Here is a 13161-nt window from a genome sequence, read left to right as displayed (position 1 = left end):
TCCTCAGGAGGAGTGAGTCCGCTTGGCTCCCCAGAAGTCAGCTCACTGAGAGGGAAGACTGGTCCTGTGTTGAAGGAACAGGTCTGGGACACAGGAGATCTGGGGCAGTCACTCAGTTTCTGGCTCTGCAACAGACATCCCTGTGTGTGATGCAATTCTCCAGCTGTAAAATCGGAGATAAGAATCCTTCCTTTCTCTCCTCCCCCGCTTCCCCCCCAGCCTGTCTTGTCTATTAGTTGTAAGCTCTCTGGGGGCAGGATTTGTCTATGCTGCACCTACCAAATGGGGGGGCCCAATCTCAGTGGGGACATCTAGGCACAGCCGTACCCCAAATACTAAGTGCTCATTCTCCTTTCAGTCTGAGAAAAGCCCATCTTCTCTTTGAAACACTTGTTTTCATTTTCCGAAGCTCATGAGTCACTCTGAAATTACAAGACCCAAACAGCTCAGGGTCACAACGTTAGTGTACAGAATTGCTACAATAGGAAGAACAACATAAGGAACATGGCCTACTAGGTGCCTGCTTAGGACTGTGGAGAGAAGAAGTAAGAAAAATAACCAATCATGCTGATAACATCCTGGATGAGTCATCGTCAGATTTCATTGTCTCGGGGTATCAAGTCCAGGAATTTCAGCTTTGCTAGTAACGTTGGGCGAATTTGAAAACCATGAAATGCATTGTCCGAAGGAGCCGCTCCAGATAAGTATCACCTAGCAACCAGCTGCATTGGCACAGTAACCTTCAGGGAGCCGTGGAGAAATACAAAGGCTTTTTGTTAGCCCCGAAAACTTAAGAGCACAGGTTGAAATTGTTTACTAATTTAGATGCCAAAATGAATCGTAGCTCAAGTAACTCCTAACTCCTTGATGTGAAACTCCATGGCCCCCTTTGGCTCCACTGAAGTTCTTTACCCTCAGAAAGACTTGTCCATCACAGTACAGAGCCTGTACACCCCTACCCATGTACAGGAATCCCCTAAGAAGAGAGTAAACAGGCTGCACAGCAGAGAGGAGTCTGAGAGTGGCAGCCTTATGCATGGGCATGGGAGGCTGTGAGAGTGTATCAGACACAGAGCAACATTTCAAGAGTTTTGAGCATTTCATTTTTACCAGTTATCTGACGCTGAACTGATACAGGCTTCCTCGTGGTCCCCCATCTGTCCAAGCAACAAGGCACTTGGGATCTGAAGGCCAGTTTAAATCCTGCTCTGTTCCCCTTGATATGGCTCCCCGTGAACATGCTGATCCAGAGCTGAGCAAAAGCCACTGGCTAGTTCACAAGCAATATGGAGAGACTGCACCCACCCCTTCTTGGACAGAAAGCTAGACATATGAGTTAGGAGCTTGAGTGTGGGAGAACCCAAGAGAAGCTTGAAGGCCCATTCTGAGGGCGAAGAATTCCATTTGGGCTGTCACTCTGTATGCAGTTTAAAGAGAGAGCCAGCGACGACTGTAAATAACATTGGGCAAAATGCTGCTGTCTAATGGAGGTGACTAGCCTGAGGCCCGTGACCCTGTATTAATAACCTGATATTTGGTGTTAGATCCACGTATTGCAAGTATTTGAATCGGAAAGGAGTGCTGCCTGTTGGTTAGCGCAATACACCAAGGGCCAGGAGGGCTCTTGGGTTGGAGCTGACTTGCTGTGGAACTTTGGGACAGGGACTGGGAAGGGATCATTTCCATTGCTTGTGTGCACCGCCTTACGGGTCGTCACCAAGTGGTGTTGCCACTTCAGAGGAAATAATACTGCCCTGTCCTTGTAGTCGGCCAGTTGCTTTTAAGGTCATTGTTCTCATAACAAGCTTATTCATATCTGCCTATTAGTTGTAGTCATTATCTTGAGGAAGTTAGAGCCCCCGGGGCACATTTGCCATGTCAGGAAAATGAACCATCCTGGGGCATCTTTGCAACAACACAGAAAATTAAATATTTCCTCTTATTTGCTCCCGGCAAATGAACCAATGAAGGTTATACATGTCAAAGGAATTGTAAGAGAACAGTAATGCTGAAGTGCTACTACTTGGCTGGACAGACAGGCATCTCTGGATCGTAGTAGGTCTGTGACATCCTGACTCTTAGCTTTCATTCTAGAACTTCTTGCTTGTGCTGAAAATTAGCATGGATCCAAACCAGTTAAGGGTCACCAGTTTTCCTGAGGTTCTTCTGGAACTGTCCGTTTGAATGTATCCCTATGTCTTTGCTGCTGTGGATCTGGAGTTCTGCTGAAGTGCCTGAGGTCAGAGAACCCAAGAGAGGTTTGCTTTAATTGTGAATTGTGTAACTGTGCTGTTTAAATGGAGGGCACTCACTTTTCTGGCATGGCTTTGTTCGAGAGAGTGAGAGTCCTTCTGTATAAGTCAAAACGGCTCTTTTCAAACTTAGCCCTTTTTTACATAGGAGTGTTCAGGATTGTGTGTGTGTGCATACATACGCACATGCGCTCGCACACACACACACATATATAGGTACCACATATAGGTACTGGAATACATACCAGGTCATTTCTCCACTATACCCGGTAATATTAAAATCCAGCATTTCCCCCCAATTTGAGGTGAAAACTCATGCCCCTACTCTCTGGGTCCCTACTGTCTTCAAAGTCCATTTATAAGTCCATTGGCAGACTCTGTCCACTGATGATGAATTCAGGGCCTACGCTGGTGAAGCTAAGGCATACGACAAGGGTGATGAATTGGACTCTAGGGCTAAAGGAGGTGATTGCTCCTTGCTACATTATTCCTCTTCCTTCCTAATGCCTGGGTTGTCTGAGAAGACGGCCAAGTCCCTCTCCGTCTCTGCTGGGGGAGCAGCCTGAGGTGAGAGAGTGCGAGGTGCAGAGTGTGAGTGTGAGGCACTGGGACGTGTGGTCGTGTGGATCAGGTGGCCAGACTGAGGAGATGGAGACAGACCCCTGCAGCACGCAGAAAGGTCACCTCTCGCTTTTCTCTCTTCTCTTTCACAGAAAGAATATTCTCTTCCGTCCACCTTTCCCAACGGAAGTGGGAAGCATGTTGTCAACGGCTCAGGTGAGTGTCTGGAGCAAGCCACACCGGGGTGGAATGGCACGTTCTGCTCAGCCAAGCAATGGGGTGCTTCGAACAGCAAACAGGGCAATGTCCATCGTTCTGCACAATCAGTGTTCCTGGGGCTACCCCTTGCTCGCAAACACTGCCAGGCTGGGGGGCCAGGGCAGGGAGCTCAGAACATGGGTTCCAGCCAGCCACATTCCTGGTCCGGACTCAGGGCGGAGGAGTGTTACTGAAACACAGTATTTAATATAGGAACATATGACTGGTTCTGTGTAGAGGCAGAAGGGGAGGAGAGGGTGCTGGGGCTCTGTGTGGGGGCAGAAGGGGAGGAGAGGGTGCTGGGGCTCTGTGCGGCAGCAGAAATGGGGGAGAGGGTGCAGGAAACCCTCTCCCCTGCAGAGGGACCCCCACAACCTCAGTAGGGAGCCCAAGGAATATGCTAATCTAATGCCATTGATGCTGCTAGACTGTGGCCTGGTACCCAGTGCCCATGGTCTTGTTCCTCATCTGCACTAGCCAGTGTAGTTGAGTGGGTGAGGCGGGACGTGCGCATGACACCTTGTAAAGGGGTAGCTGAGCTCCCCCAGAATCCCTGGAGGAATTGGGGTTGAGCCAGCCAGAACCGCCCTGAGAACCCCGGCTACAGCATGGCCCCTCCCGAGCAGCCTGCCGCGGTCCCATGACTCTTCAGCTCGATGGTTAGTAAGTCTATATTACAGCCGGCGGGAGATCCACATGCAGCTTCCCATTAGGCTCCCACACTGCCAGCGTCACACAGGGCAGGCGGCAAAATGGCTGCCCCCAGCAGGGTAACTCTGCTCTGGCCCCCTATTTCTTCCCGGGTGGTAAAAGTCTCAGCCCCACCCCATACAGATTACAGCTCTGCTGTGACTGAAACGTGGCGATCGCAGGGCACCAGAGAGGAGCTCTGACAGCTGGGTGGGTTGTCTTGCAGTGGGCTAGCAGAGGGGCCCTCTCACCCCTACACCCAAACCCCAAAAGGAACCGTTCTCAGGGCGGAACGTTTCTCGCCCCCCACATCCCTCTCACCAATACATGTTTGTGGCGCCTGCTGAGAGCTGAGCCCCAAAATCCCATGAGATCGTGGAGCTTGGGGTATGGCTGCCCCTCCCCATATCCGAATTTGCTGAAGAGGGTGAAGCCCTGTTGGGGATGGGGGGGTGCCCCCTTAAGAACCCAGAGATGCCAGGACCACTGGAGGTTCCTTGCTGATAAGCAGTTTATCCAAACCGCCTCCTTCCCCCGCTCACAGTCCTACCCATGGCAGCCTCAGTCTCCCCTACCCCCACCCGTCATGCTACTCTCCCCTTCCTCCCTTCCCTCCCCCTCCATGATCCTGTTCCTTTCCTGTTCTTTACCCCCACGCTCCTGTGAACTCATCCCCTTGTGCCCTTCCCCCGCCCCCTCTCTGTTAACAGGCTGCAGGCCTGGTATGACCCCGAGCCTTTTTTCTGTGTAATACACTGACACGCAGCATGTCAACATGCGTGTCTGGGCTAAGCGACCATTCAGCCTCCTATTTGCTCCCAATTCAGAGAGGTTTTATTTACTGCAAGTTGTAGGAGCTTGTGGTTTAGGTGCCAATGGTCCCGGGTTCGATCCCTGCTCAGACTCATGGCGTCGGTACCTCTATGTTGCTGTGGTTTGTGACAATTGTACCTTTTTGTCTTGTAGACTGTAAACTTGCAGGGGCAGGGACTGCCTCTTCCTACATAGTCTCACAGCATCTAGCACGTTTTGGGGCACCACCAGAATAGGAGCAATCATCACTTGAACAGTAACGCTGTTGCCCCAGATTCATGTTGCAGTGGATTATCCCGGGCAGTGGGGAGTGTGGGCCGATCTTTGGACAGTCTGGTTGTCTCTGTCTGCATGTGCCATGCAGCTTTCAGGGCAGAAATCACTGCTAGAACCTGGGCAGTGATTCTGACTCCTCTGTCAGCTCTGTGGGTTGCGGTGAATGTTCTTGCCTAAATTGTTGTTCCAATCACTTGTCACAGGGGAAGCTGTTTTTCCTCCCATGAAAAGAATCAACTCGTTCCTGAGCATTGAGCTAGCCACTTGCTTTGGGGAAAATGTCCCCAAGCTGAGCAATTAACAGCAAATAAGCCATTTCTGGGTGGAGTTGCCCAACTAGTGCGGAGGAGTTAATAATGCTCCCCCAAGGTGCGGGCAGCTCCCCTCGCACAATAGTAATGTAATATTACAGGAGCCGAGCGCAATGGTTTTGTTAGTGCAGAATGTGCTTGTCAGCAGGGGAGGGCAGCAGCTATGCAGCAAGCTCAGATCACGTGACTGTGTATTCTCACTCCCTCTGAAAAGATCTTACAGAAGTGAGAGAGCTTAGCAGTACAGAGCCAAAAAGTCATGCACACTTAGACCTGCACAGCGCTGAGAAGAAGCTAACTCAGAACACACAATACTGAGAAGCTCAGAGACCTGGATCTCATGTCTCAGAGGGTGGAGGACCAGGTGAGGGTACCACCTGGAGCTACTGGACTGTACAGAGCAATGCTGGTCAAATCAGGTAAGCACAGGTGTCTGGCAAAAGTCTCCCAGGCGCCCTCTCAGGCAGAACCAGAAATTTGATCAACTTGAAATTTCCATTCGACCTTCAGCCTGCTCTTCCCCTGCGTTGGCTTTGACAGCAGCGAAGGTGAAGTATTTTATGAACCCTCCTGGGTCTGTGCTGTCTCTGAGTTTCCCTCATAGGAATACTCTGCAGCACATATGTGTTTATTTAAGGAACTATTTTACAGCTAGTTTTAAGTCATGTAACTCTTTTGAGATCTTTCCTTTAAGACTTCTGCAGTTCACAGGCTTCTTCTGCCTCTCCAAACAGACCCATAGGCCTCTATGTATACTGTAAGCAATCCTGTGCTGTAATTCAAATGCTCTGTTTGGAAGGGAATTATGCTGGAAGAAGATATGTGCTAATGAAATCCCTGCTGTTAAATTTTGGAGATTTTTCTCTGTGATCTTTCAGACATCTTTGGACTACCTAAAAACGTTTCCTGGTGATTGGGACAATGGGATCTTTTTATCATGAGTATGCCAAAAGCAGAGAGCAAATATGTGATGATATATTAGTAGTGAATGTAGGATTTCTAGGCTTCTGTCACTTAACAAAAATAACTAGGCTGGTGCATTGGTAGTAATTAGCAATACGTATGTTAGAGAGAATTCTTCTATGCCCATGAGAAATTTCAACAGTAATGACCCAAAACCCTGCTGTCACATTATGGTTTTGACCACTCCCATAGAATACCAGGGCATGTTTTTATAAGTGTAGAGCGCTTGGCATTTCTGAAAGGCATTTCACTGAGACAGCTTGTTAATTGTTAATCAAGGCAGGAATCCAAGGACTGTCATGTGTATTTAACTGTCACAATCGGAGAAACTTTAAACTCAATTGTTAACTAATTTACCAGATTTCACCTGCTGCCACCACAGCAGGGATTTGGCTGTAGGGATAACTTTATAAGCAGTTTCAAGCTTAGCTGAAACACAGTCAAATTTGCATGAATTGTAAACACCTTGTAACTCAGTTTGTTGAAAAATAAGCCAGTGTTTGTTTCACTTGGAACATTTGGTGATTTGGTGACCATTTGGTGAACCTGTTCTGTTCATTCCCTCTGAAGCACCTGGCATTGACCACTGTCAGAGACAGGATACTGGGCTAGATGGACCTTTGGTCTAACCCAGTGTGGCCATTCTTATGTTCTTGAGAAATTAGCTAGTGAGCAGGATTGGAGCAGTCCCAGGTGTCACGTACAACCCTTTTGGATTTGAATACCTTTTGAAGGTATCAATACTGGCAGCTTACATTCTCAGTAGACAATGCTAGCAGCTGGTTCTCAGTAGGCACTGGACCATGCTAAGTTACACCAGTGTAAAGCTAGAGGGACTCTATTACATTTGAATTTCTTTGAACTTAATTTGCAACAGTATAGATGACAGCAGAATTTGTCTCCATATTTTCAAGAATGGCACTAAGAGTTGTGATGGATGGGTACATGGGAATATTAGTGAGTTACCAGCACCTAGATGCCATGAAAAGAGTGTGTTACTCCTTGCACAGCTGTTTGGGGATGTAGCAGGGCGAGTCTCTCAGTAACGCTGGTGTAAATCCAGAGTAATGCCACTGACTATTTACAGATCAAAAATGGCAGGCTGTAGGTGCGGCTGGATGGCTCAGGAGTTTGGTAATGTGCTGTGGAGTCTTTGCCTTTCACAGCAGGTTGCTGGATCGATCTAGCTTAGATCAGTGGTAACCCAAAGATGGTACCAACTGAGAGCTGTTGACCTACATGGAAGTAAAGGGTGTGGTCTCCTCCCAGTGGATGGGCACCCACCTCCCAAAGCTGACACTTCCAGCGACCCACAGGAAAGCTCACGCTACTGCTGGTTATTCTGAACTTGCTCTGCGGATGAACAGAGATCTCCATTCCCCAGGGCTTTCAGCCTGGTACCTTTCACCAGCACAAAATGAATAGAACAACATACCAGGTTAGAGAGATTTGGCAGAGTGAAGTTCGAAATACATTGTAGGGAACAGGCCTGCACTGGCACTAGGGAAGGACTAGGCAATCCAGCCATCTTTTAAGTCTCTAATTTATGAATACACCTCCGTGGGGCCACCATTTCAGAGCTAATAAGTACAACAGGGAAGCGACCAGCCCTGCTCTGAGCGGGACACTCTGAAATGTTCCTTGTATGTTCTTTATCCCTGAACCCGGCTTCAGGAACACAGTTAAAAATCCAGGTGACAGTAGGTAGTGTGGCTGCTGTATTAAAAACGTGAGCAGAGACTGCTGTCAAGATTTCTTTGCTTTCCCCCAGCAATAGTTTGTACCACGAAAGGCCATTTTCTTCTGCCCTTATTCATGGTGAGAAGTGCCTTATTCTGCGAGCAGTCCCTAGAGAGATTGCCTTTGCTATGAGATGAGCTTAATAAATTAGTGGAGAACAGTTTCTTTCCACACCCAGAGTGACATATCGCACAGAGATTCACGCACTACACCTGGTCTGAAATCACATGGATCTTAACTGTAAAAAAAAAAAAAAAAAAAAAAAAACCAACCCAGTTAGCATTATAGAAAACTAGGGGAGTGATGCTGAAGCAGCTACAGCACGTGCAACCCCAGTGAAGTCCGTGTCGCACAGGGTTCATGTCCTGGTGACTTCCCAGAAGTATCTGCAGCCCTTTCCTTCCCATAAAAAACGACTTATGGCATTGCAAATGCAATTCATGTTTTCTTTCTCTTCCTGACATTGCGCCCTCTGTGCTTTGTTTTGTCCCTGAATTTTAGTCTTGATCAAAGCTTAGAGAACCTGCAATGTCTGTATTTGCTGCTCTCATTCAGAGCGTTAGGAATCATTTCCCAGGGTGATCACATCAGGTTACATTTGCCCTATTGCATTATAATTACCAGAATTAGGCTTGGTTAATTATTTAAAACTATGGATTAAACGGGGACAAAGGATTTCTGTCTTCCTTTTGGAGCATGCCCTGTTGCTCCTCAGAGGTGTGACTGCCTAACCGAAGGGTGAGTGATGAGGAGGGGAATGTCTGCCAGGTCTCTAGTTAGACCCCGTTTCCCCTGGATGCCATGCAGATGGAACAGAGCAAACGCCATGCACAGCAAATTCCAAAAGCTGCCTACGTGGCAGAGACTAAGACGCCAGACAGTTAAGAAAATCATAATGATGATGCCAATGATGCCCTGACCATTATGATAATTAGCATCTGCCAATCGTAGGGCTTTCTGTAATGCTAATTGCAGTGTCCATCACCACTGCAGACACTAAGCTAATGTAAGGGAATCAAGTTGTTGTTCTCTCCCTAAAATGATCTTTGTTAATAATGAGATTCAAAGTGGTTACTGCTCTGAATCATGTACTGTAGATTTTGATCCTTATAAAGCATCTGTCTAAAAGATTTCTAAACACCACTAAATCTCTGGTAATGCATCCGATGAAGTGAGCTATAGCTCACGAAAGCTTAGGCTCAAATAAATTTGTTAGTCTCTAAGATGCCACAAGTACTCCTTTTCTTTTTGCGAATACAGACTAACACGGCTGCTACTCTGAAATAAATCTCTGGTAGATTCTGGGACGCGTTCACTTTTGATCATATCAACGAGACAGTTCTGCATTTGGCTCTTTTCTTAATCTACTGACACCTCAGGGGATAGAACCGGGGGTGGGCAAAGTTTTAGGCCCGAGGGCCACATCGGGGTTGCAAAACTATATGGAGGGCCGGGTAGGGAAGGCTGTGACTCCCCACACAGCCTGGCCCCCACCCCCTATCCGCCCCCTCCCACTTCCCGCCCCCTGACTGCCCCCCTCAGAATCCCTGACCCATCCAAACCTCTCCCCTTCCCCCCTGCTCCTTGTCCACTTATCGCCCCCTCCCGGGACCCTCGCCCCTAACTGCCCCCTGGGACCCCACCCCCTATCTAACCCCTCCCTGTCCCCTGACTCCTCTGACCCCTATCCACATCCCTAACCCCCCCCCGCTCCCCATCCCCTGACCACCACCCCAAAAACCTCCACCCCCATCCAACTGCTCCCTGACTGCCCCCCTGAACCCCCAACCCATCCAACCCCCACTGCTCCCTGACTGCCCCCCCCAGAACCCCCGACTCATCCAACCGTCCCCTGACTGCTGCCCTGGGACCCCCCCGCTCCCCGCCCCCTTACCATGCCGGAGCCAGCCCCGCCGCCGTGCTGCTCGGCAAGAGCGGAGGGCCAGAGCACGGGTGGCGCAGCACGCTCAGGCTGTGGGGGTGGGGGGACAGCTAGGGAGGGGCCGGGGCTAGCCTCCCCAGCTGGGAGCTCAGGGGCCGGGCAGAACAGTCCCATGGGCCAGATGTGGCCTGCGGGCCATAGTTTGCCCACCTCTGGGATAGAACAAAACTTTCCAAATCAGTTCATTTTCCTGGGGTTTGGAGAATTCAAGAGGATCAGGCCAGGTCAGCATTCAAAATGCTTTTTATTTGGAAGCTAGGTTCTTATTAATTTCATGCAAGACACATATTCCCACTGGCTAAAGAATACTAGCTGTGTTGCTCATAACTGTGACAAAATAGGGACCAGTATGTGGCTGCTTTATTGGTCTGTGTCTTCAGAGTAATGTCCAGGAGGAACTGTGTCTGGAGCAAGTAGCTTGTGTCTATCTGGTCAGGATCCTTTTGCAAATCTAACTCTGATCTGTAAACATGTAGGGGCAGATCTTGGCACAGCATCACTGGCTACAGAGGAGCTATGACAATTTATTCTGTAGATCTCCCCCAAAGACCTTACTATGGAAATTATAAAGCAAGGAGAACTCTACCAAACAGAAACTCATGACAGATTAATGTTTCCTTTGTGTTTGTGGCACAAAAGTCAAAACAAATATCTGTCCCTTTCCCACAGCATCAGATTATACCAAAGTCATTGTGCGTGTCAGCAATGTTGGGAAACAAAACAACCGATCTCTGGATCCCCTGATGTGGTTGGAAATGTTACCTAAGGCTCCTCCAGAGATCTGAGACATGTTACCATTACTTGTGCAAAGGGACTGTAGAAGGATTCAAAACTCGCACGACTTCTCCAGTGTAACCTCAGGTTAAACGCCTAACAAAGAGCCTCCTGTTGACTTGTTACTGTATCTTTTATGTCTTCGTATGACTTTGGGTACAGGATGTTGGGATACAGAACAGCCTACACTTAAATATTTCCAATCTTATCTCTTTTTAATAAAGTAGCAAAAAAATCATCTAAATAACTGCAGGGTTATGATGTAAATTGCCATGAGGCAAGACATTCAAACTGAAGGATCATCATAGAATCGTAGAATGATAGAACTGGAAGGGACCTCGAGAGGTCGTCTAGTTCAGTCCCCTGCACCCAAGGCAGGACTAAGTATTATCTAGACCGTCCCTGACAGGTGTTTATCTCACCTGCTCTTAAAAATCTCCAATGATGGAGATTCCACAACCTCCCTGGGCAATTTATTCCAGTGCTTAACCACCCTGACAGGTAGGAAGTTTTTCCTAATGTCCAACCTAAACCTCCCTTGCTGCAATTTAAGCCCATTACTTCTTGTCCTGTCCTCAGGGGTTAACGAGAACAATTTTTCTCCCTCCTCCTTGTAAAACCTTTTATGTACTTGAAAACTGTTCTCATGTCCCATCTGTCTTCTATTTTCCAGACTAAACAAACTCAGTTTTTTCAATCTTTCCTCATAGGTCATGTTTTCTAGACCTTGAATCATTTTTGTTGCTCTTCTCTGGACTTTCTCCAATTTGTCCACATCTTCCCTGAAATGTGGTGCCCAGAACTGGACACAATACTCCAGTTGAGGCCTAATCAGTGCGGAATAGAGTGGAAGAATTACTTCTCATGTCTTGCTTGCAATCCCTTTGCCTTAATTCATTCTTTAGGACATGCATATGGCATAACATACAGTATCATCACCGTGCATCTAGCACCGTATATAGAGCCAGATTCAAAGTCCACTGAAGTCAGTGGAAATTCCCCCACTGATTACAATCACCTTGAGATCAGATCCAGAGATTGCCTTCCTGCACTCATCTGCGACCCCCTGCCAGTTGGCTTTGCAGACTAGTGTCAGTTGTGTTGTCAAGGGCCTGCAGGAAGCAGAAGTTCTGTGTCTTGGTGTTTGAAATGCACACCTTAAAACTTCTGGAAAATACATCTTTTCTTCAGAAAATGTGCAGGGTTTTTAAAGTTCCTAATTCATCACAGGTTTCAGAGTAACAGCCGTGTTAGTCTGTATTCGCAAAAAGAAAAGGAGTACTTGTGGCAACTTAGAGACTAACCAATTTATTTGAGCATGAGCTTTCGTGAGCTACAGCTCACTTCATCGGATGCATACTGTGGAAACTACAGAAGACATTATATACACAGAGACCATGAAACAATACCTCCTCCCACCCCACTCTCCTACTGGTAATAGCTTATCTAAAGTGATCATCAAGTTGGGCCATTTCCAGCACAAATCCAGGTTTTCTCACCCTCCGCCCCCCACCCCAAACTCACTCTCCTGCTGGTGATAGCCCATCCAAAGTGACCACTCTCTTTAAAATGTGTATGATAATCAAGGTGGGCCATTTCCAGCACAAATCCAGGTTTTCTCACTCCCCCCCACCCCCCTCCAAAAACCACACACACAAACTCACTCTCCTGCTGGTAATAGCTCATCCAAAGCGACCACTCTCCCTACAATGTGCATGATAATCAAGGTGGGCCATTTCCAGCACAAATACAGGTTTTCTCCCCCCCCACACACACCCATACACACACATTGTAGGGAGAGTGGTCGCTTTGGATGAGCTATTACCAGCAGGAGAGTGAGTTTGGGCGGGGGGGGGGGGTGGAGGGTGAGAAAACCTGGATTTGTGCTGGAAATGGCCCACCTTGATTACCATACACATTTTAAAGAGAGTGGTTGCTTTGGATGGGCTATCACCAGCAGGAGAGTGAGTTTGTGGGGGGGGGGGCGGAGGGTGAGAAAACCTGGATTTGTGCTGGAAATGGCCCAACTTGATGATCACTTTAGATAAGCTATTACCAGCAGGAGAGTGGGGTGGGAGGAGGTATTGTTTCATGGTCTCTGTGTATATAATGTCTTCTGCAGTTTCCACGGTATGCATCCGATGAAGTGAGCTGTAGCTCACGAAAGCTCATGCTCAGATAAATTGGTTAGTCTCTAAGTTGCCACAAGTCCTCCTTTTCTTTTTGGTGATATGGTGGAACTTCTAGTACTTAGTGCATGGATTCTGAGATATCAGGCGGCTCCTTCAGTCAACAGGGACTCTTTCCATTAAGTTTAGGGATTTTTAATATGTGGATACTGAAATACTCGCCAGTAATAGGTCCCTTGTGTTCCATGATATTGTCAGTGTGGATGCCATTTATTTTTACGTGAGACTGAAGGTGCTCTAGGTTCATGCCTTAATTCCCTTGTGGAGTTCGGGCTGACCAGCTGCAAGTGAGCATTTGCAGTTGTCTCTTCTAAACAAACAAACTGCAAACTGTTAGCTACGGTTTTGAACAGTCACATCCATGTTTAGAGACGTGAAGGCCCCCAGAGGTG

The 13161-nt window shown here is 47.8% G+C and overlaps 1 protein-coding gene across 4 annotated transcripts in view; it reads left to right on the top strand.

The window, feature by feature from the left end:
- FAM107A (family with sequence similarity 107 member A) overlaps positions 1 to 13161 on the top strand; it is a 71586-nt gene that overhangs the window by 34654 nt on the left and 23771 nt on the right. For 3 of the 4 annotated variants that reach the window (XR_012159744.2, XM_073350914.2, XM_073350913.2), the window contains one exon: positions 2966 to 3029. Coding sequence is in view for 3 of the 4 variants with exons in the window: in XM_073350914.2 (XP_073207015.1) it covers positions 2966 to 3029 (64 nt within the window). In the remaining variant the exon portion in view is untranslated. Of the gene's footprint in view, positions 1 to 2965; positions 3030 to 5361; positions 5581 to 13161 lie in introns of those variants that run through there. The other variant, XM_073350915.2, reaches the window with a different exon arrangement.

The sequence above is a fragment of the Lepidochelys kempii genome, chromosome 7 (assembly GCF_965140285.1).
Source record: "Lepidochelys kempii isolate rLepKem1 chromosome 7, rLepKem1.hap1, whole genome shotgun sequence".
In the NCBI taxonomy this organism is placed as follows: domain Eukaryota; kingdom Metazoa; phylum Chordata; order Testudines; family Cheloniidae; genus Lepidochelys; species Lepidochelys kempii.
Note: the sequence above shows the minus strand (reverse complement) of the source record. Positions and strands in the feature narration are given on the sequence as shown.